At 49.1% G+C, this 23,008-nt stretch overlaps 2 protein-coding genes across 11 annotated transcripts in view; one reads left to right on the forward strand and one right to left on the reverse strand.

Moving 5' to 3' along the window:
* Positions 1-65: 65 nt before the first annotated feature.
* On the forward strand, positions 66-10,073 carry ATPAF2 (ATP synthase mitochondrial F1 complex assembly factor 2). 4 transcript variants are annotated; one of them, XM_075899741.2, is made up of 9 exons: positions 66-223; positions 933-1,079; positions 3,763-3,807; positions 4,189-4,334; positions 4,929-5,026; positions 6,961-7,041; positions 7,452-7,564; positions 8,710-8,825; positions 9,429-10,073. In XM_075899741.2, exons 2-9 carry the CDS (start codon positions 950-952, stop codon positions 9,564-9,566), a joined length of 867 nt encoding a protein of 288 aa, XP_075755856.1. In that variant the 5' UTR covers positions 66-223; positions 933-949; the 3' UTR covers positions 9,567-10,073. The 4 variants fall into 4 exon arrangements, with proteins under 4 accessions (XP_075755856.1, XP_075755855.1, XP_089625438.1 ...); XM_075899740.2 differs by having other exon boundaries at positions 125-275; XM_089769312.1 differs by having other exon boundaries at positions 202-351.
* A 1,818-nt stretch (positions 10,074-11,891) lies between these two features.
* Positions 11,892-23,008, reverse strand: part of DRC3 (dynein regulatory complex subunit 3) — a 31,900-nt gene continuing 20,783 nt past the window's right edge. For all 7 annotated transcript variants that reach the window (XM_075899737.2, XM_075899732.2, XM_075899738.2 and 4 more), the window contains 5 exons: positions 19,373-19,504; positions 17,884-17,954; positions 15,704-15,827; positions 12,452-12,583; positions 11,892-12,174 (listed from right to left, as the gene is read on the reverse strand). In XM_075899737.2, coding sequence (XP_075755852.1) covers positions 12,061-12,174; positions 12,452-12,583; positions 15,704-15,827; positions 17,884-17,954; positions 19,373-19,504 — 573 coding nt within the window. In that variant the 3' untranslated portion in view covers positions 11,892-12,060. The remainder of the gene's footprint in view (positions 12,175-12,451; positions 12,584-15,703; positions 15,828-17,883; positions 17,955-19,372; positions 19,505-23,008) is intronic.

Raw genomic sequence — 23,008 nt, forward strand, 5'->3', positions numbered from 1 at the left:
CCCAGCGGGCGCCGCGTCGGGCGGGGCGCCGTTCCCATTGGGCGATGGGCGTCACGTGGGGGCCGCGCTGGCTCCTGGGAATCGTTGTTTCTGTGAGGGCCTTGTGACAGGGCCCTCGGAGGGACAAAAAGCGTTTGTGATGCTGATTGGACGCTGGGCGAGCAAGATGGCGGCGCCCAGAGGCAGAGTGGCTGGGTAACCGGGCCGCGGCGGTGAGGTGGAGGCAGGTGGCTCGCAAGTCGCGTCCGTGCGGCCCCGTAGGGAGTGGGGCCCGGGTCTGTACAGCGGGCTCCGTGGGGGTCTGTCCTTCCCCTCCCGGTCCTATTTGTACCTGCAGGGGGCGCTTTGGGGGTGGGGGGGGGGGGCGTGAGCGGCGGGGGGGGGGGGCGTTGGCAGGGGACTCTTGGGGGGGGGGGCGGCAGGGGGCGGCTCTGGGGGGGCTCTGGGGGGGGGGGGCGTGATCCCGGCAGGGGGCTCTTGGGGGGGGGGCGTGATCCCGGCAGGGGGCTCTGGGGGGGGGGGCGTGATCCCGGCAGGGGGCTCTTGGGGGGGGGGGCGTGATCCCGGCAGGGGGCTCTTGGGGGGGGGCCGTGATCCCGGCAGGGAGCTCTTGGGGGGGGGCGTGATCCCGGCAGGGGGCTCTTGGGGGGGGGCCGTGATCCCGGCAGGGAGCTCTTGGGGGGGGCCGTGATCCCGGCAGGGGGCTCTTGGGGGGGGGGCGTGATCCCGGCAGGGGGCTCTTGGGGGGGGCCGTGATCCCGGCAGGGGGCTCTTGGGGGGGGGAGGGAGGCTGTGATCCTGGCAGGGGGCTCTTGGGGGGGGCTGTGATCCTGGCAGGGAGCTCTTGGGGGGGCCTAGATGCTGGTAGGCCATCCCAAGGTGTTAGGCGCACCTGTATGTAACAAGTCCAGGCCGTTCCCATCTTGCTGTAGCTCACGGTCTCCCCAGAATGTGGCGCAGTTGCCAGCGGCTGTTCTACGCCGGGCTGCCTCAGGCTCCATGGCTGTGCCCAACACTTCCTGTTGGGGGCCCCAGTCTTTGGCTGCCGTGCATGGTACGGGCATACACGCCACCAACAGGTGAGGACAACGCTGGACAGCAGTCCTGCTGCATGCTCGGCAAATTTCAGCATGGTTATTTCCAATTGCAGGGATGTTTTTCAGTGGTGGAATTGACTAGTTGTAAAAGCCAGCTGTGACCACAGTTTATGAGAGGGATGTGATGCCCCGTCCCCCATTTACAGAGGAGAGCTCTGGTTTGTGGAATGGGCCCCAACTGAACATCTGAAACATCAAGCCCAACAACAAACATTTATTATGTGCAGAGGCAAAAGAAAATGACATCGCTGGCCCAGTGAGCTCAAAATCTAATGCCTCACGCCTCCTGCTGCCAGCATGTGAGCCTGCTGCTCCGCCTGCATACAGCCTCACTGAGTACCTGCAGTTCTATTTTAGGTACTGTTATGAGCTCAATCACCATGGCAGCTGAGTACCTCAAGTTCTTTAATCTACTCCTTCTCACAGCCCCCTTGTAGGGCTAAGCAGTGCTGTGATTTCCCACTTTATACAGGAGATGCGGAAGGACAGAAAACTGGAGGTCACACACAAAGTCTGTGGCAGAGCAGCAAATGAAACCTAGGTCTCCTGAGTCCCTTCACCCCAGTCCATCCTTCCTTAGTCGTAAAGTGGTGCTTTCAACATCTTTCCTCTGTGATTTCAATTGTTTGTATGAGGATGGTGAAATTTGATCCTTTGTTTCTCACAAACTAAGACTCTGAACTTGCAATGAAATGCACATCCTGGAGCCCCATTAAATCAGGACTTGAGGGGGTGAGGGTGTCTTGTTGCAGGATCAAGGCTGTGGGCGCATGCTTGAATAGCCTTAAAAATATGGCGTTCTTTAAGTCCCTTGATCCTGCAACTGTCTTGTTTCTAGGCAGTCTGCCTTAACTGGGACTCTGGAAACCCAGGGGCCCTGTGTGCACAGTAGATGTAGAAATGGAGCTGCAGTCCAGTAACAGTTGTTAACTCTAGAGATTATGTACATACACCTATGTTGTACTGCCAAGGCAAAGATTTGGAGAGGTTTTGTGTTCTCTGTGTTTTGTGTGGGAAATGGGACCAGGTGTCTGTCTAAATGGCCGGGTCTCTGTGTTAACACAGACTCTGGGAACTGGATCCACAGGGCCAGCCTATAGCTTTCAGTTTGGAATTTATCAGCTGTTGCTCTGCATGCCCTCAGAGAGCCTGTCTTCACGTGTTAATTCATTCCTACATTCCAAAGCCAGAAAGAACCATTGTGATCAGCTAGTCGGGCCTCCTGCATAGTACAGGCCCTAGAAGTCCTTTGAATTCATTTATGTTGCCTGTGGTTTTTGTGCAGGGTGGGCTGTCTGTCAGTGCAGGGATCTAACTGTGTTACATGTGGATGCTGTCAGGAAGTTAGCAGGTGCTGTTCATGCCATTTAGAAGTCTAATGGCTGTGCCTTGCAACAGTGCAGATGCCAAATGTAAATTGCTTCTAAAACTATGACCTGTAGCCCTAAAGGTAGACTTGCTATTTATTGCACCAGACATTCTCCTTGACATAGTGGGTGCAGCATAACGGGAGGTAGACCCTCAATATATTAAATTGTATGCTGTGGTCTACCTGGCATCTACGTGAACTCACTCAGGACATGGGTTTACAGTGTGTTGCGTGCAATGCTCCTGGATCCAGCCAGAGGGCGTTCAGGGCAGTGTGACAGGCTAGCTTGGCACTGTAATTTAGGGGCTATTCTAGATTCAGGTATATCATCAGCTTCCGCCTGAAATCGCACCAGAGGGAGCTGTTTTAAAAGCTGGCTGGATATTGGTGACCTGCCTTAACTACATGGGACCGATAGTACCTGCTGATTAGAGTTGCTGCTTCTCCAGCGGGTGGAAAAGCCATGGCCAGCTGAGCAATGCTCGACAGGTCACATTACTTTTGTTTCCAAGGTAGTGGCTGAAGAGCTGGGCTGATGCAGGGCTAGTTTAATATTCAGCCTGGCAAAGAGGGGCTTGCTGGTAGGGATTGCACCAGCATGTATTCCAGGCCTGTCCTGTTCTCTGGGGCCTCACATCTGTTTAATATTATCATTGGTCATGTTTATTACAGTAGTGCCTACAGGCCACTTGAGAGTGGGCCTCTACTAGCTGAGGTGCTGGACATCGACAGAGAAGCAGATGGTTCCTGCCCCCAAGTGTTTACAGTCTAATTAGATGAGAGAGATGTGGGCAGGGGCGAGGGATGTGAATGGTTAACCGGTTCCCCAGGAGCAGCCCTAGCATCTAGCCCTATATGGCTGGAGCTGTGAGCCGGCAGAGCCAGCCTCAGTGTGGGGCTAGGAGTGGGAGCCCTGTGGGCTGGGGTGCTGGAGTGGTAGGATCCCGCATAGTTGGTTAACTGGTTAAACATTAGGGAACTACAGCTGGGTCCAGCATACTAGAGGGAAGCAACTGCTCTGCTTAAAGAGAGGCCCTTGGTTCACGGTGAGCCCTCTCTCCCAGGACAGACCTCACACCAAAGCCCACAGGCAGGTCCAAAGCCACTTGGGCACATGGACTTGTGGAGAGGGATTCTGAACCAGTAAGGCTCTGAAATGGGGAGAGAGGCCAACTGCGTCATGCTGAGCACTGCCTACAGGAGCTGGCATGTGAATCTGCAGCGGGCAGGGAAAAGGAGAGGGTCTTGGCTGCTGCCTTTGCTGCTGTCTGAGTGGATGTCTTTTTTTCCCCTCAGAAAGGAAGAAGTTTTACCAGAACGTTAGCATCTCCCAAGGCGAAGGTGAGTGCTTCCTCCAGGAGTCTGGTAGGCTGTCCAGCAAGGCCCCTTGTGTGACAGCCAGGCAGAGAGAAGAGCGCTTAGTCTCTCAGGCTCTGCTTGGAACAAGGGCCATACCTGCCAGCGGATGCTGGACACGCCTGGAAACCAGATCGCACGAGCCAGCTTTATCCCAAATGGCTGGCAAAACGGCCTCCAGGAACGGTGCCCCTTAGACCTGCAGTGGGGAGACTCCTGGGCCAGGTGAATCCCTGGCATTGGCTGGGGATACATTTGCTCCCTTCAGCTTTGTCTCTGAATCTTCCCCCTGCCAGAGGGGTTGCATCTGGATCCTGTGTGCGCTTTCCCCTGTAATCCTACCAAGTCTCTAATCTGATCCCACAGGCGGCTTTGAAATAAATCTGGACAACAGGAAGCTGAAAACGCCCCAGGCCAAACTCTTCACTGTCCCCAGCGAGGCCCTGGCTATTGCAGTTGCTACAGAATGGGATTCCCAGCAGGACACCATCAAGTTCTACACCATGCATCTGGTGAGCGCTGTGGGCTTTGGTGGAAGGGGAAGTGCCACAGTGAACTCACAGGTGGGAAGGAATCTAACAAGTGATTTTGCTAAGGCCACTGTTATGGGCAGCCTCCTCTTGGAACATAGCGTGCTGGGAGCTGTAGCCACTGCAGCCACGTCTCTGAGCTAAAGCAGTACACTAGATGGGTGTATTAAAGGGCTGAGGCTAGTAATTGTTTTTACACTTTCTTGGCTTTTGCTTGGCCCACAGAGCTGGGGCAAAGTGCGACTCACCCGTTCGCAGCTATTGGGTCTAACTCGAGGGTTAACCACTGCTGCCTAACATTGGCCAAACTCTCATGTGAATGGGACTGGAAATGCTTTTCATCCAGATGCCTTTACCCCAAGGCCACCAGCGAGCTCCTGTCCTGTCACTGTCCACAGGGCCTGATCCAAAGCTGAAAAGATTCCCGTCAGCTTGGAGGCAGTTTTGCATCACTATCCCTTACTCGGTTACTACCATGATAAGGATTCTTCAAGTGTTGGCTGGGTGGGACCGTATAAAGTCAGAGCAGCTGCCTCTCCAAGACTCTAGCTGGTCTGATTACCTTGTGTCTTGTAGACCACATTGTGCAACACAGCTCTGGACAATCCATCTCAGCGAAACAAAGAGCAGCTAATCAGAGCAGCAGTGAAGTTCTTGGAGACCGATACTGTCTGGTAGGTATCTGTCTGGGCTTGAAATTCACTGGGGGAATCTCTGGCATAGAAGCCAGGTCAGTCTCATTGCATTATTTTGGGTTATTACACTTCCAGCTGGGCAGGCAGGAAGGCTGATGGGAGGTTTGGAAGTGCATGAAGCTGATACCTGTATGGCATAAATGCAGCCTTTGGGACACATGCATCTGCCCTTTTCTTTCTGTAGAGGGGCACCCCTGGCAGTGACCCTAGCATGTAGCGTGTTCCCTTGAGCCTAGCAGCCAACTTGGATCAGAGGACGGGCCTTTTCTGAAAGGGGGCCAGCACAGAGGCACTCCGTAGTGAGAGGGGAGCACAGCTTACTCGTGTGAACGTAGCGCTACCCCTCCACCATCACCAGCCCCTTAAACTCAGAAACCTCAGGGAGATTTCACCACTAGGAAGGGGGCCAACTGGGCCCTGGCATGATGGGCTCCAGTGATACTTTATCCTGGCCTGCGTTTATCTCCATGAGATGTTGCTCTTTGAAAGTATTTGGCAGAGCAGGAGCCTTGGATTTAGCTATAAGGAGCATGCAGTTTCCGTGCTGGACAGTACCTCTGGTTAGCCCTAGAATTCCTTTCTGTTGTGTTGTGTTTTTTCACTGAACACATCAGCCTCCCCATTGACTGCCAGCAGCTCTGATCAAGGGGTTTGAACTAGTCATGTCAGTGGTTAACTGGTGGCCCAGCTGGGCTGGAGCAGCCCCCCACCCAATGCAGGCACTCTAGCCAGGCCTGAGTAGCCCCTGCCCACAGTGGGTCTGACCCCCACTGCAGATGGGGGGGCACTCCAGCCCAGTCGGCCGTCTGCCTGCCCTCCTGCATTACAGAGACAAACCTGTGGTGCTGAGTCTCCAAGCTCGGGTCAGTTGACTTGGGCTTGTGCTGCAAGGTTACAGATAACTGTGTTGATGCTTGGGCTGGAGTCTGGGCTCCAAGGCCCTCCCCCCTCGCCAGATTTAGTGGAAGTGTTCTTTAAAATCTGTAGTTGACGAGTTTGTGCTTCAGAGGCCAGTTCCCACTGGACAGCACTTCATCCCACAGCCTATTTGGGGCCTGGTCCAATGTGCGCTGAAGTCGACTGGTGGCCCGTTTGATAATGGTCAAGTCAGTGGCCTGCTCTGTGCCTCAGTTTCCCCATCTGTAAAACTAACTCAGCTTTGGTCAAAGTGCTTTGCGGCCTGTGGCTGCAATGGTCTCTCGCTGTGTGAAGCAAAGCGGTAGGCTGGCACTCCAGCTGGCTCCGACCAGCCCCTGCGGTTATTAGGGATGTGAACAGGTAACTGGTTACTTAGTAAGCATCCTCTCTTACGGGTGATGCTTACTACGTAGCAGTTAACCAATACCCAGGAATAACCCCGACTGCGGCCTCCTGTGAGCGGAGGGCTGCTCGAGCCCTGCCGGGCCCCTGTGAAGGGCTGCCGGTTCCCCACCTGCATGGAGGCCAGAAGCAGCCAGACTAGAGCAGCCCCGGCTTGCGGTGAGGCAGCCACTCCAGCCCAACTGCAGCAGGTGGCAGAGTCCACATCAGCCCTCCCCCCGCCGTGGTTGTCCCCCATTTAATCAGTTAACCAGGAGGGCAGGCACGGACCTGGAAGTGGTATCACAGCATCAGAGCCTGAACTGGGCAGGGCTGTGGAAGCAGCATCTCTCCTTAAAGGGCTTAAGAGCTGACTGGAAGTCTGCCCAGCAGAGGGCTCTGGATCTCAAGACAGGTCAGCAACGGAAGTTTTTCCTTTTTTTAGCCTGCAGCATCTGCTCGCTTGAAGCTTATAGTTGCTTGGTACCTCTTCAAATACTGGGCTCCCCTTGCCATCCCTGATACAGGCTAACTGCCCAGCAGGTTTGCTCCTCATACTGTGTGAAGAAGGCCAATGATTTGTCAGTGAAGGTTGTTTTCTTGTAACGTCCTAGCTACAGGGTAGAGGAGCCAACTGCCCTGGTAGAACTGCAGAAGAATGAATGGGATCCCATGATCGAGTGGGCTGAGAAACGGTAAGAAGTCAAAGACTTTTCCCTTCCTGTTGCTCACTGCCTTCTCTGTGGTATTCTGAGAGCACGTATCACTGCATCGTCCGAGAACCAGTCGTGCTGGTGACAGTTTAGATCACGAGTTCTGGTACCAGCCTGCTGAGCCAGGGAAAGGAGGCACTGGGGGGGACTGAGGAGGCTTTGGAGGACAGAGACTGTTCCTAAGGGGTTTCAATTAGAGTGGGTCAGTGTGGGTAGAAAACATTCCCACATAGACCCAGATGGGAAATAGCAGGTATAACCTCCACTGACATCAGTGAGGGTTGTATCTGCTTATGGCAGGGCTAAATGTAGCCAGAGTCTTGCTTTATAATGATACCTAGGGCACGTCTCACGGGCTAATCGTTTATCTGGTACCATCTAATGAATTCCAGGTACAATGTGGATATCGGCTCCTCTACTAGCATCATGGGGCCCAACATTCCAGCCAGGACCAAAGACACCTTCACCAGCCATTTGGCGTCTTACAACATGTGGGCACTGCAAGGTAATGAGGGCAATTTATCCGGTGTGTTTGTCCATCCCAAGCACACGAAGCACCACTAGCGTATGTGCCTTTTCCTCTCTCAGAGCAATAACCAGCGCAGTAGACATGTTTGGGGAAGGAAGGGAGCCTTTACATCAGTGGTGGGCAACCTGCAGCCTGTGAGGTTCTGTGGGTGGCCCGTGAGATGTTTTGGTTACTGTTGCCTGTGTGCAGGGTTGCCAGATTCCACTGCTTTCTGTCTGTGTAGTTTTCTTCCCGCTCATATTACTCAAGTGACACGCACGTAAAGCAAGGGGCAAGTGAAGTGAGGTGCAAGCTGATTGCACACAACATTGGCTGTGGGAGCTATACTCTTCCTCTTCATCCAATCAAAGCACTGCTACAGTTCAGTCGGCACTCCCCGCAAATTCTTAGTGGGCAAGCACAATTTGCAAAACTACCCTATTCTGGGAGACTGTGTCAGTTACAACAATCTTGCGGCCCACTGAGATGAAGGAGGGCCACTCATGCAGCCCACTCACTAGCCTAGGTTGCCCATATCTGCTTTAAATCAACAGAGGGGAAACAACGGGGGATTATATTTAACAAACAAATACATCCACGTTAGACTTTTAGTTCTTGTTCAGTATAGCAGGAGCTATCTCTCCACTGTACAGTATCCTATTGTAATAGGCCCTGATTCAGTTTCTCAGAACTACTGCCATTTTTTTCCCTCCAGCAAACTAAAACTTCCTGAGTTGAGATTTCAAATGTAAGAGCTGTAGTTATTTTCAGTTCAACTGTTCTACTCTTGTGTGACTGAGCTCCAGCACATGGGAACCCTTCCACACTTGCATCCAGCAGCATGGCATCATCACGGTATAAGGGTGTTTCGGCCTGAGATTAGTTTTCACTTAGAGATGCAGCCACTTGCCCCACAGTACCAGTGGATCCTGATTAGCAAAAGACATTTCATGTGTGCGTTAACTGTGGGCTTGACTTCATAGGATGCATTGATCCATGGGTGGAGGGGGGGGTTCTGCCGTTAGACCCTACTGAACATATGATGTCTGGGGCTGCATCTTCAGAAGGTGTGAGGAGGTTGATGTGATTTTACATAAATAATTGTGGTTTGTATTTGTATCCCCCCCCCCCCCCCCCGCCAGGTATAGAATACGTGATCACACAATTGAAGTCTCTGATTCTGTCCATGGGACTGCTTGACAGACACATTACAGTAGAAAAAGCAGTGCTGCTGTCTCGCCTTGAGGAAGAATACCAGGTAAGTTATGTTCTGGAGCTACCCTATCATTCCAGTAGTGATAATCACAGGATGACAAGTGAGCTCCCAGCACAAATGACTGGCAACAGAACTGCCTGGTCTTACAGAAGCCAGTCACTCCGCCAGTGTGGTCAATACAGTTTGAGTGTTCAGCCACCCAGGTTGCATGATGAAGAGCCAAAGGCACTTTGAGTCCTACCTGCCTCTGAGGGCTCTGGATTTCTTTTGCACAGGCTGGCCTGTTGCTTTTCAGCCCTACTCCATCCTGCTGTGCACAGCCCAAGAATAGTTTTATTCTGTGTATTGGCCAGGCCCAAGCACTTTGCCAAGCACTGAGCTACCAGTGATGTGACCGTTGTGATCAGAAAACACTCTGTTCTTGCACAAAACCATCTCTGGCCCGAAGTTCATGAAAATCTGACTTGAAAGTCTGCCTTCTAGAAACCTTTTCCTCTGAGCGCTGGGCAGGCGCTGGTGAGGCTTTGTGTCATGCTCGGGAGTTACTACCTCCGTTTTACAGATAGAAAAATGGAGGCCAAGAAGTCCTGCAGTACAGACTTCTTTCTAACTCCCGAGTGAGCTCCCTGTTCTCTCTTCCCTCAGATCCAGCATTGGGGCAGCGTGGAATGGGCCCACGACTATGACATGTATGAGCTGCGTGCCCGCACGGCTGCTGGGACCCTCTTTGCTCACCTTTGTTCGGAGAGTTCGACAGTTAAACACAAGCTGCTTCAGGACTGAGGCAGAAGAATGCCCTGTACAGATGACAATGTAGCCTGGTGAATTCGAGCCGCTGGCTGGCAACCAGTGCTATCCCAGCCCCTCCCAGCACAGTGACTTAGCACTGAGAGGGCCATGACTTCAGAAGGATTCCTAGCCGAAGCTTCTCTTCCCTAGCTTGGCTAGTGCTAGAGAGCGCCAGTGTCGCTCAGCAGCCCTGAGGTTTGCTACAAAGGAAGTGCTGTCTGAGCTCTCTTCATCCCCAGTGAAATGCCCTGTCTCTGGCTGTTGCCCCAGGCTGTAGCACCAACGTTTATGATCAGTCAGAAGGGTGGCTAGTCTACATTCCATCCTCCAAGGTTCCCAGCTGTGGGACTGGCATCACAGCAAAAGGACTTCGGTAAGCCATATCATTGGAGACCAGACCCAGCTGAACTGCTCCTCACCCAGTTACGTGCATCTGCCCCGGTACAAAGTTGGGCTCAATCCCAGTGTGATTAAAGGCATCTGCTAGATAATGGAAACCAGTCAATGTGGTCAGTCATTTTGTACTTCCCCACCACATTGCGGGATGTGTGCTCCCTCTCTGCCCAAGAGCATCCAGACAGCTACAGGAGAGCCAAGCACTGGGGACATACAGAGCCATTGCTGACTGCCAGCTGTCTGCTTCCTCCATGTTCTCACCTGAAGATCTCCATGCTCAGTGCTCTGTGGCAAGCACCGGCCTGCCTGCTGAGGACTGGATGGGAGTGCTTCCTTGTTTTGTTTTTGAAAAAGATTTTTGACACTCCAGATTGGGGGAGGGTGTTGCTTTTTGACTAATTCTAACTCACCAACTGAGGCCCTGATCTGGCAGAGGCTCATGCACACACTCAACTCTGAATTCGGAGCAAACCTACTGGCTTCAATGGGACTCCTAATGCATATGTATGACTTGTGGGATCAATGCCCATTCCCCATTGACCAGGTCTGATCTAACCCACCTCCCTCCCCCAAGTCCAGGGGGGTTTGGCTCCTGGGCTTTCATTTGGGCCTGTCTCCGAAGACCGTGCTCCAGGAGGCTGCATTTCAGTGGCAGACTTCAGAACAGTGTTTCTTAAACTGTGTTCCACGGCACACTGGTGTGCCACGAGGCAGTTGGAGGTGTGCTGCGGAGACCAACAGAATTAAAAATAGCTGCCCTTAAAGGGGCAGGTGACTTTTTTCCTCAACTTTCCCCCAACACTTTTTTTTCCCCTCTAACTCTCCCCCCCACTCCAACAAAAAAAATTCCCTTCAACAAAAAAATCCTTGGTGGTTCTCATTTAAAAAAAAAATAGTTTGGTGTTCCTCAGTCTTAAAAAGTTTAAGAAACACTGCTTCAGAGTCTTAAAGAAAAAGCAATTGCCAGCTGGGCAGTTGCTATGAAAATCTCTCATAAGAACGTTCCTCATTTAGAATCCGCTTCAATTCCAGTTAACACTCAGGGGAATCAATAGCACCAGCACTTTCATAACCAACCACAGACTGGGGGCCCTTTCATTTCTGGGGGCCCAACTTGACACATGTAGGACTTGACCTTCCGAAGGGGCTGAGCACCCACAGCTCACATTGATTTCAGTTGGCGCTATGAGTGCTAAGCTCTGTCGAAAAGCCAAAACCCTTATGTGGCCAGTCCGTGCTGTGTCGCGGTGAGCAGGCATGGGAAGAAAGCCTCCCTCAAAACACCCAAAGCAGGACAGTGGGTTGTCAGCTAAACCAGAGCAACTTCAAACAGCCCATGGCCAGGGCTGGTGCCATGAAAGGCTGAAGTCTTGTTCCCTTCCCACACTGTGCACTGTGCCATATCCTTTCCACTGGCATGAGTTTCCTCTCTTTCCCCCTCTTTAGTGACTTGCCTTCAGCAAGAAATGAGTCCAAGCTGCCTGCAAAACAAATGGAGCAGCTGCTGCTGAGCTAGGAGGGAAATTAATGACTTGGCACTGAGCAGCCTTGAGTGAGCTTCTGCAGAGCCATTGATCTCCCTTCCTGCTGGTCAGAGGCCACTCCGCATGCTGCACGAAGTTGCCTTTGTGTATGACTCTGATTGCAGAGCCTCAAGCCCGAGGCTCACTGGGCCAGAACCCCACAATGGTTTGGGAGGTGCCAGTGAGTCTGGTGGAGAGAGCTGTCTTGTGTCAGCTGCTGCATATGTCCCAGGCTCCTAAAACTGCCTGCAGGTCACAAACCATCCAGGCATGGCCTTGTCTTGTAGAGAGTGAATCGCAGCTCAATGCGGTCATGGTTCATCCAAGCCCCAGCTGTTTGTGAACTGGCTTTGATTTGCAGCACACAACTTAGTGAAATCCTCAACTCCTCTTTCAGAGCTTTTCCAAACTCAAACAGTATTTTTATTAGCATATAATTTGGGGGCAGAGAGGGACAGCCCCGGATGAAACATCCTCGTCAGGGAGTATTTACACGAGGGCTGTCAGAGCGTGAGGTGCACCTGTTAAATTACCAAGGCCTGGGTCCCACCAGGGGTGCCAATGCTGGCCTACTCCATCTGCTCCAAGCTTTCCATGTTGTCCAGCTCCTCCTGCAGATGGTCGATGTATTGATTGATCTCTCGCACACGGTTGCGGTTTCTGCTGATCTCCTTCTTGTGAACCTGAGGGGAGTGAGATCAGAAAGGGGGGGGGTCCCTTGGGCTTATTTAAAATCTTCAGTCTTCTGCTATAGCCAGTGGGCCCAGCTGAAAGTTAGGAGATGCTTCCCCCCACCCTGTCTGATTCCCTGTCAGTGGCTCAGCTGCAATGGCTAGATCCTGGTGCCTCTTTGCCCACTGCACTAGGAAGAAGTTGCAGGTCAGTTTACTTTCAATTGCCTTGCCCCCTGTCTTTTCCCTGAACAGGGTTTTGTTCCCCATGCCACAGAGGTTTCCTTACCTCATCGATCACTGAAGACGACCAGCTGTTGGCTTTGGTGATGATGTCGTCCTCTCTGTTATCAATCTTCAGCAGGTGAATATCATGGGAGGCGTTCACTGCGTTGACAATGGTGTCTTTGTCCACAAAAAGCTAGGGAGTGAAATTGACCGAGCGATGGGAGGCGCAGATTTTACATATAAGTGCAGCAGTTCTCAGAACTAGATGTACAGCAGTAGGGCACTCGGTAGCATCACCAAAGAAGAAAATACAAGTTCTCTCTGGTACATCTTGGCTTCGTCTACACTGCCCAGTCTTGTGCAAGAACATATGCAAATGAGGCATGGTGAATATCGCCGCGCCTCATTTGCATATGTTCTTGCGCAAGACTGGGCAGTGTAGACAAAGCCCTTGTGCTCTACCTGTTGAAAGCACTATACAAGCCTAGCCTCACTTGTAATAGCCTGGTGCAAGGACTATTTTACAGATGGGGAAACTGAGGCAGTGCTGAAGTAACTTGCCAAAGGCTACAGAACAAGCCAGAGCACGGAGTAAACTCCTAACCCCATGCCTATTCCTCCACACTGTGCTTCCTTACAGCATATGGAAAGCCCGTATTGGCAGCTGTCAGTTCAGTGGAAGGCTGGATACGTGCCAACATGCCTCTGCCAGCAAGTATGGTAACTGGAAAACTGCACTCAGAAGAGGCCACTTTCACTGGTGGCATCCACTGTGTATCTTTGTTCCGGCACCACCACTTCCAACAGAAGCAGCAGCTTCCTCTGAGATTTGAAATAAAGGATGGCTTCTGTAAACCATAATTAGTATTCCTCCTGCAACCAAGCCTGCCTGCTAAATACCTGGAAATTGTTTCTCTGTGGAGATGGGCAGGAGTGAGGGGAAAAATCAGTATTGTGGCAATGGTGCATGACTGAGGCCGTGCTCACAGTCCATGCAGCTGGCAGCTGCCCCTGCCTTGCAGGGCTCCTTTCTGAACACGTGCCACGAAAGTCACTTATTTCCTTCTGACTTTGCCTCCTTACAGCTGTCTCTAATTATGAAGAAATAATTACTGCTGCCTATCAGACCTGGTAGGCTGGGCACCAGCTCAGGGAATCTGCCATGCTAGGCTCTGAGTTGGCACGGTGTTGATGCAGAGGGGCCTGGAGCTAGAAGGACACTTGTTGATAGGGGCTGTGGCTCAAGTGGTGGAAGCCAGGATCTGTTCCTTGTGAGCTGTAATAGAGAGGTTAGCGGAGCAACGCGTGGGCTCCGTGCTAAAAATGTGGATTCAGTTTTTGGGATGAGAGAGGTAAAGATGGGGGACCCCAGACTGACAAGTGTTAAAACTGGGCTAGGGCAGGTATAGCACCCATCCTGGACATGTAGTCCCTACTCCATCCCTCCCCACTCACACCAAACCCCTCGCCTGTAAGAAACTGTCCTTTGTTTAATAGCAGCAAAAGGCCCCAAGCTAGAGAGCCTTCCACAATGTTAGTTTTCTGCCACCTCAGAAAGCCTCTGAGCAACATCCCACCCTGTCTGTTCATATGAAAAACATACCTTGCATCTGCTCACCCCTCTATGAAGTTTTTGCCTTCACATTTTTTCCTTTTGTGATAAACCCCAGTAAATAGGGTTTAATAACGTAATTTTCAATGGCTACAGCAGCTTTTGTTCTGAGAGGCTACAAGCTACATTACACGTTACCTCCATCCACTACCACTGAAATGCAGCCTCCTGGGGCACAGTCAGTAGTAAGCAGAGTGGAGATTTTGGTAAAGGACACCAGGCTTAGCACTGAACTCTTCAAGTGTGCCATGGGATTGCTACTATTTCTGCAGAGCAGACAGGACCTTGATTTGAGGTCTCAGCTAAAAGACCTATGCGGAATCCAACGTAGCTCTTCCAAAGGACTGACTGATCTCTATGGGGATGGGGATATCAAATTGTCAGGCCAAATCAAACCCTAAGTAAGCAGGCACAACTCTACTGCCTTTCAAGGAGTTACAGCCAGGATGCATTTGGCCTAAAGACTCAAGGTGTGGGAACTACCAGAATGGGAATGCAGTAGAGCGTATGGCCCCAAACTCCTAGGCTATGTCTACACTGGTGGGTTTTTGTGCAACAACGACCGTTCTTGCGCAAGAATCCAGTGTCTCCACGCTGCCCACCCGCTCTTGCGCAAGGAAATTTACAGTATGGCATGGTAAGAGAGGGCTTCTTGCACAAGAGCTACGCTCTTTTCTAACAGGAGTAAGCTCTTGCACAAGAAGGCAGTGTGGACTCACGGCAGGGGTTTCTTGCGCAAGAAAGCCCTATGGCTAAAATGGCCATCAGAGTTTTCTTGCACAGGAGAGCATCCACGCTGCCATGGATAATCTTGCGCAAAAGCACATCTCGCACATGGCAGTGTGGACGTGTTCTTGCACAGGACTTATTGCACAAGAACTGTTGCGCAAGATGTTCTTGCACAAGAAGCCGCCAGTGTAGACATAGCCCTACTGTATTGGAGGTCATAGAGCTCAGTTAGAGAGCACCTGGAGGGGGCAGGGTGAGGCCAGTCTGAGCAGGCACCTCTCCCAGGCAGCTTCCGGCAGCAGGACTCCGAGCGCTAGCTAGAATACATCTTCATCCCTAGTGGAAAGCTGCAGTGCAATCATCATCTGCCCCTGCAGGCCCAGGGATGCAATTTGTCCAGCACCAATGCTTGATGGGTAACTCCGGGCTGCCATTGTGTTATTGCCACAACTTTTAACATACACCGTAACTCAGATTTGGCCTCCGTCATGCTTGCCTTTGAAAGTCAAGGAGATCACATGGCATCTCTTCCATGCCACTTCCCTGCCTTGGAGGGGAGGCTGCATGCCTTGGAAGAAGTTGCAGGAGCAAGATTAATGCTTCTTGGGCAGGAGGGGAGTGCCCAGAGGCAGTCTTCCTTCCTCATCAGGAACCCGACACAAGGCTTCTGAGACCCAAAGGGAGTATCTACCTAGTGCCATGCCGATGTCTGACCAAGACAAAACTGCAACTTCTACAAACTTCAGCCACAACCGTTGAACTGACAAACCATGACTTTCCTGCAGCCTTATTGGTGGGAGTGGGGAGGGTTTGAAATAAAACTACTTCTAGCTTTGGCAGAATAATTCACACAATATTGGATCTCTGAAAGCCAATCTTGGTAGGGAACATGCTGCGCTCCCTTCTTCCTCCACACTTGGGATCCCTGCTTCCTAGAAGAGCCTAAGTTGTGGATACAGTTAGGGCCCTCACCAGTCGAACGTCATCTGGCATATCCTCATCAAACTCGCTCTTGACTATCTTTTCCAGAGTGTTGATTGCAATCTCCAGCAGTTTCTCATGGTGATGATTTTCTAGATCCCGGCACTGAACCATCGTATGGAAGAAGGTTAAGAAACAAAGAACAGTAGCATTTGATCTGTCAAAAGACCTGCCTCTGGAAGGCTGGACTTGGTGTTGTTCATCAACCCTGATGAGCTACATAAGCAAACACTGCTAGCCCAAAAGGGGGATTCATCCACTTCCTGTGAAGAGGTGACCAGTAAAAACTCTGCTTCCTTGAGTTTGCATTGTAAAGTAATTGAGCTGACTGTTGGAAAATGCCCAGAAATGTCCAAAAGCAATCCTTCCCCCTCACTGCCCACATTGTGGTAGGCTGTCCAGAAGTGACACTGGGAGCCATTGGTACAGGAAATTCAACAAGACCTTTGCATGTGCACAACTCTGAAGTTGACAAGCACTTGTGCACAGCCAAGAGTTTTGTGTTTACAAAAATCATTTCATCTGCCACTGCAATGCAGCCGCTTCTGAGGCAGAAGAGAGCAGCTGTTTTAGAGCACACAGCTACACAACCATCTAGGGTATGACGACAGTACAGGAGGAGTTTTAGGTATTTCATCCCTTAAAGATCAGTACTGTAATACATAGATATCATCACCTAGGGTGTGTCAAGACTACAGGTTTTTTTTTTAAAAAAGTGGCCTTTTTTTAAAAAAACTTCTCCTGCGTCTAGACTGCTGCCGCGTTCTTTCGAAAGTAAATTGAAAGAACGCGGCAGTTTTTTCGACCGCGGAAAACCTTTTTTTACGAGAAATATCGCCTTATTTCGAAAGTGCTCTTTTGAAAAAAGGTGTTATGTAATGCAAACTGCTTTTTCGAAAGAGAGTATCCAGACTGCCTGTGTGCTCTCTTTTGAAAAAGCAGATCGCTTTTTCGAAAGTGCTGGTTATAGTCTAGACGCTCTTTTTCGAAAGAGGCTTGTAGTCTAGACGTACCCCTCGTCACATTTGCCAAGAGTTTGCTCAGAAATAGAGGGCTGAACTTTTAAAGGCAGAAAGGGCAATGAGGAACCTAATTCCCTTTGATGTTCAGCGAGGATTAGGTACCTAACTCTTGTCATCTCAAGAGATGGCCAGCAGGCCGGATCTGGCCCACCAAGCCATTGAATCTGGCCCACGGCCACCTCACCAGCAGCTGCTATTTGCTCTGCAAGCTGGGGAGGGATGAAAGAATTCGTGCACTGTCCTCGCCCCCAGCAAAATCCCTCAGCTCTGCTGGCCAGAAGTGAAGCCTCCTTCCTTTCTCTCTCTCCCTGTGCTGGAGCAGAAATATGTGGAGCAGCCCGCTGGAGCAGCCCTGCAGACAGGCATGGAGCCATCTAGATAAGCATCTTCTAGCCAGAGCCTGCCTCTGGCACCTCAGCTCCACTCTCCCCAAAAACTCTCTGCCCCAGGTCACCACCCAAACCCTTTGTATCTCCTCTCCCTATCTCCTTCAGTTCACAACTCCCTCTGCACTCCCTCCTACTTCCCTTGCCCAGGCCAGAATCCCCTCCTGCAACCATAACCCCTCCTGGACCCTGCACCCCAAACCCCTGCTCGAGATCATAACCCACTCCTTCACTCAAACTCCCTCTCAGACCCCACGCCCCCTCACAGATCCCAGTCCCTTACCCTAAGATCCCTTATGCACCTCTCTCATCATTCCAGACTCCACACTCCCTCCTGCACCCCCGTCCTCTATCCCAAGCTCTCTTCTGCACCCCACCCTCTGTCCCAGACCCAGCACCTCCTCCACAGAAGTGCACCCCTTGCCCACTTAAGAAAATCTTGGAGAGCACCCCCATTAAAAATTATTGCCCACCCGTGCATTACACCCTCAGCACTGACTTGTGTAGCTGATCCTGACTGTATTCTCTTGTTGAGAATATGGTAGATAAATATTTGAGCTGAGTCTGTATTTCATGAATTGGGAAATGCTCCTAAGAATTAATCCATTAAAGCCTACAACACACTAATAAGCAACAAACCATTTCCATACAGTGAGTGCTGACTTCTGGGCCTTACAGTAATCTTGTGAAGTGAAGCAACACATACACAGTGGGTCAGATTTATATGACAGAGTTCCAACCCAGTAGACTGCCAAAAGGATATATCCCTTGGACGTTCTCGATAAATGTTGACACCTGATCGGCAATGTTTCTTTCAAAATCCTTTATTATTTCCTTCACGTGAAAAGAAAATGAAAAGTTACCAACACACTCCACAGGTCAGAATGTGTGGGGGAGTCTAAAATGCAGTACACTTTTGATCTGATCCCCAAGTTTTATCAGCACTGTTGGGGACTGAAGGTGCCTAAGACAAATTAGTTGTGCTGAAGGTATGTGCTTTTCTGCACTGGGATGCAAATGTCAGGGGAGATTAGACTCAATCCTATTGGGAAGAATTGATGGAGTTATGCCAGAATAACATATTCTCAGAAGTTCTCTCCATCAAATCACTTTAAACTTCTAGAGTACATTATGATTAGAGAACGTTTTGTCTCTGATTAAAACCAGGTGTCAACCCTTCTCATTCTACATGGGCTTCTTGAAGACTTTTCCAGCAGAGCATAACTAACAGCTGGGATTATGAGAGCTTTTGTTTTAATACTGGAAGGTTGGAGCTGCTTCTTCCTGCCTCTTTCAAAACCAGGTAATAGTCTCTTAGGCTATGTCTAAACAGTGAGGCTATTTCAGGATACCAGAAGTATCCCAAAATAGCAATTCCACGTCTTTAAACGCTTTCATTATTTCAAAATATATTTTGAAATCATGGGCGCACTGTTCCAGCATCCCTGTAACCCTCATTCCACCAGGGTTAAGGGACTTGTCAGAATAGCGCTTAATTTCAAAATAAGCTATTTCTAAATTATCTCAAAATAAGCAATGCAATCTGTGTAGTGCAAATCGCATAGCTTATTTCAAGGTAAGGGTGCCGTGCAGATGCACCCTTAGAGCTTCTCCTTTCCCCTAACATCCCTAATAAAAGGTTTAAAACACTCTGGTGCCTCAAGCAGGGCATGTGAACAGCACCTCTGATATTTCTGCAAAATCTATTGGTAACCATTGAAATCAATAAATTAACTCTCTCCTGTGATCTGCAAAGCATCTGCCTTGAACTCCACTATGAGCCACCATAGTCATGCCCTCAGGGGAGGAGGGTGCTCAGCAAATTAGACTAATTTGGGATTGGGGCATGAGTGTAGTTTTTCAGTCATAGCAAAGATCCCATTGAAAGAAGTACACCACTAGAACCTTGAAAATATGTCCTATATTAAGGGGCAACTTCTGCAGTCAGGACCACAAAGTGGCCCAATAATCTGTTGGATAACCCTTTAGCTAATGCCTGCCTTCACCCTCAGTAGCAGCATATGAATAGTAAGCTCTGACACAACATATAAATACACTGAGTCCAACTCTGCTGCCTTGCACTTCGTGTACAACCTCCCATGCTCCTGTGCAGAATGAGAATAAAGTAGCTGTCAGACCCTACCCAGAATGGTAGAGTTCTGCACAACTGCAACTGCACAAGGTGTAAGCCACAGAGAATCAGCCTCAGTGTTCTCTGCCTGAGGCTTAGCAGAGAGATCACCTTGCCTTACCTCTAGCTGGTCAACCATCTGCATTTCCAGGGTCATAAGTGTGTCTGAGAGCTGACTGATGTCCTCATTGTACTTCACAAGTTTAGACTCTGCAATCTCTAAACTACTTGTATTTTGAATGAGGTCCAACAGCTAAACATAGATAGAAACATACATTATCATTTATGTTCACCATTCCATTGAAATTTAATTAACTGCTATTACATACATGAGAAAAATGACAGAAATGTAGCCGTGTTAGTCTGGTGTAGCTGAAACAAATAGAACAGTGATAGAAATGTAGCTGTGTTAGTCTACACCAGACTAACACGCATACATGAGAAAAGTTTTGGCTCACAATTGGCTGAACTGAAATGTGATGGCTTGCTAAGTGACTGTTAACATGCTCAAAAGTCAGTGATACTGAGGTGTGCGACAATGTTAGCCAACAAGATTTTGCCATAGTGAATAGCATGAAAACTCTTATTCACTTGCCAGTCAGCAAATGGCTTTTTTTCCTAGGCTTCCTACTTCATATCTCAGCTACAGAAATTCTGTCAAAGGAAAAACAATAAGACTTCTGAAATTCATGGCCATCGGGGAAACATTGCCAATTACTCCTTATTAAGAAATGCAGGTCCTGGTCCCTCGGAAATCAAGGAGAATTCTGCTTGATTTCAATGGGCTCAGGATTTGGCACTCTGAAGATATGTAATAGAACATCACAAGTAATGAGTTTGTGTTCTAGTGAATGACACTAAATCTTGCTCTTCAAAGTTAAAGACTGACATCAGCTTCACAGCGGTCAATATGTATCTCTTAGCTCAACAATCTTAATATTGCTAAGCAATGTACATGCTAAGCAAAGGTCATTTTCAAGAAGTGTCTTTGTAATAAATCTCTCCTACTGAAATCTGAGCATTAAAAATATATTTTGAAGAAGTTAATGCACTTCACAGTTGGAGCCAACAGAATGGACTAAAATTAGGCAAGAATCATTGCAGAGGGCTATGTGTAAATCAAAAGAGATCGTGCACACACTGAAATGGTAATGGGGGCATTTCTTTATATAATTTAATCAAGCCAGGAGGCCCCAAGCAATTAAAACCAGGCTCCTGTTAACAATACCTGCTGCTTTAGGGATTTGGCATAATTCTTTGCTCCTTAACTAGCTTCAGAGCAAGCTGAGCTGTCTTGCAGTTCATATAGGCTGCATGGTAGAATTATCACTGGCAAATGGACCCTAGCAATGGTTTATACTTTATCATCACCTTCTAATCTCCTCCCACCCATTTTTATACTTATATTACTAATCCATTTGCCTGACTGACTGTGGCTCCCTCTTTCACCTTGACCTGCTCACTTAGGTCAGAATTTTTCGTATACAAGTTGCCTAAATTCAGCACCTAAATCCCTACCTGAGCTTGTAGGCAGGCAGAGTGCCTATGCTGCTCTAAGGAGCAGACAGACATATTGCCTAAAATCCAAACTTACCCCCATTTTGACAGTGGGGGCGTAACACAAATAAAAATGCTTTGGAGCCGGGGCTCTCATTTTGTTCTGTTTGCACAGCACCTAGCATAATGGGGCTATGAGCATTCCTGAGTGTTCTTCCCCCATGGTTGTTTTTCTTTCCCTCAGAATTTTCAACACCTCTGAGGCCTCATCCCCACTTATCCCCTGGATAAAGTTAAGTCCACTTGCTGGTATGAGTTAGGGATGTTAAAGATCAGTTAATTGAATAGTCGATTAACCTCAAATTCATATCAATTACTCAACTATTCTATAGTCCCTGCGGGTGGGGCTGGCAGCCAGTGCACTCTGGTCCCACTCCCGAGGTGTCCCCTGCCACTCCATGCTGCTGCCTCTGTATCAGAGGCAGCAGCGTGGGGTGCCAAGGGGGAGCTAGTCTGTGAGGGGAGCCAGTTTAAAAACCAGCTCCCTTCGCAGACTAGCTGCCTGTCACCCCATGCTGCTGCTTCTGTGCAGCAGCCCCTGTCCAGGGCGGGGTCTGAGTCCCGGACCTGGCATGAGCCAGAACTGAGCCGGGCTGCCTGCCTGCCAACTTCTAATATACTTTAAATGAGAGCCACACCAGGGGTAGGTCCCAGACCCGGTGCAAGCCAGGACTGAGCCGGGCTGCTGGCCAGCCTGTTAAAAAATTTACTGGCAAGTGCGGAGGGCTAAGGAAATGCATATAGTCTATATAGCATTAACTGGTAAGTTTTTGCTTATTGGTTAATCAGTTAATTGATTATACTATTACATCCCTAGTATGAGTCAGTGTTAATATATACTGTGCCTTTATAGGATTCAAGCACCTGGTAATAGAAATACTCAGCATCCTGCCACCTTGTTACCAAACACCTAAATAAAAGCAGCCTCATTTCAGAGGTGCTCAGCACTGGTGATCTCATTGCAGCCAGTCATGGGCAGCTCGTTCCGTACAGCTGACAAAGCCCTTCACCAAGATTTAGTCAAGCTGACATTTCCATGGACTTCTTGGAACAAGAAGAACTTGCCCCTCTATTTTAAATGGTTACAAAGGTTATTATAGCTTGAATCTATAATATATGGAGATATACCTATCTCACAGAAATGGAAGGGACCTTGAGAGGTCATTGAGTCCAGTCCCCTACTTCATGGCAGAACCACATCCCTGACAGATTTGCCCTAGATCACTCCCTTAAGGATTGAACTCACAACTCTGGGTTTAGCAGGCCAATGCTCAAGTCACTGAGCTATCCCCTCCTTACCATACTGTGCCATGCCTCGCCGCCCCCAGTGAGCTAGCTTCAGGTCTCTAGAAAGCAGAGCTGATTGAAAAATTGTATTTGTTGCCAAAATATTCAAACACAATGAACTTTTTCTTCCACTGGAAATTATTTTGGGGATTTTTTTTAACAAAATGAAGTGAAACCAAAATGACTGGAATAAATCATTGTAGTGTTGCTGTAGCTGGGTTGGCTCTAGAATATTACAGACAAGCAGGACAAAGTAACATCTTTTATGGGACCAGCTTCTGTTGGTGAGCAAGCTTCTGAGATTCCCAATGTTGAAAAAGAGCTCTGTGTTGCTCAAAAGCTTGTTTTTCTCATCAGCAGATGTTGGTCCAATAAAAGATGTCACTCATCTTGTCTCCTGAATAAATAATGATCCTCTTGACACGTTTTCCCATTCTTCTTCCTTTTTCAGTGGAGGCACAGTACATGGGTATGAACCAAAACATGAAAATAAAATGAAAATTTCTGAATCAAAAATTTTCATTTCAATTAGTTTCATGAAAAATTTCAAAAGAATGTTTTTAGTGAACATTTTCATTATCTTAAAATTAAACACTCCTATTTTTTTTTATGGAAAAAGCATTTCAGTTAAAAATCTTCCTGCCAAGCCTTTAAGAACCATTAACATGGGGACTTGTCTGTTGTAGTAAATGTATTTATATTATCATTACACTGAATACACAAAGACAAGGACTGTCATGTTTAAAACCACATCAGCTGATTCTGCTTAGTCCCAGAAGCCAGGTTTAACCACTTCCAGCTGACATGATTTTGAACACACCTGTCTTCATTTATATTGAGTGCTAAGTCATGCTCCATATTATGTTAATTAACACAACATCAATCACTCCAGTATAAACAAGCCCATAAAAAC

This window comes from Pelodiscus sinensis, chromosome 15 (assembly GCF_052426305.1).
Source record: "Pelodiscus sinensis isolate ZL-2025 chromosome 15, ASM5242630v1, whole genome shotgun sequence".
NCBI lineage: Eukaryota > Metazoa > Chordata > Testudines > Trionychidae > Pelodiscus > Pelodiscus sinensis.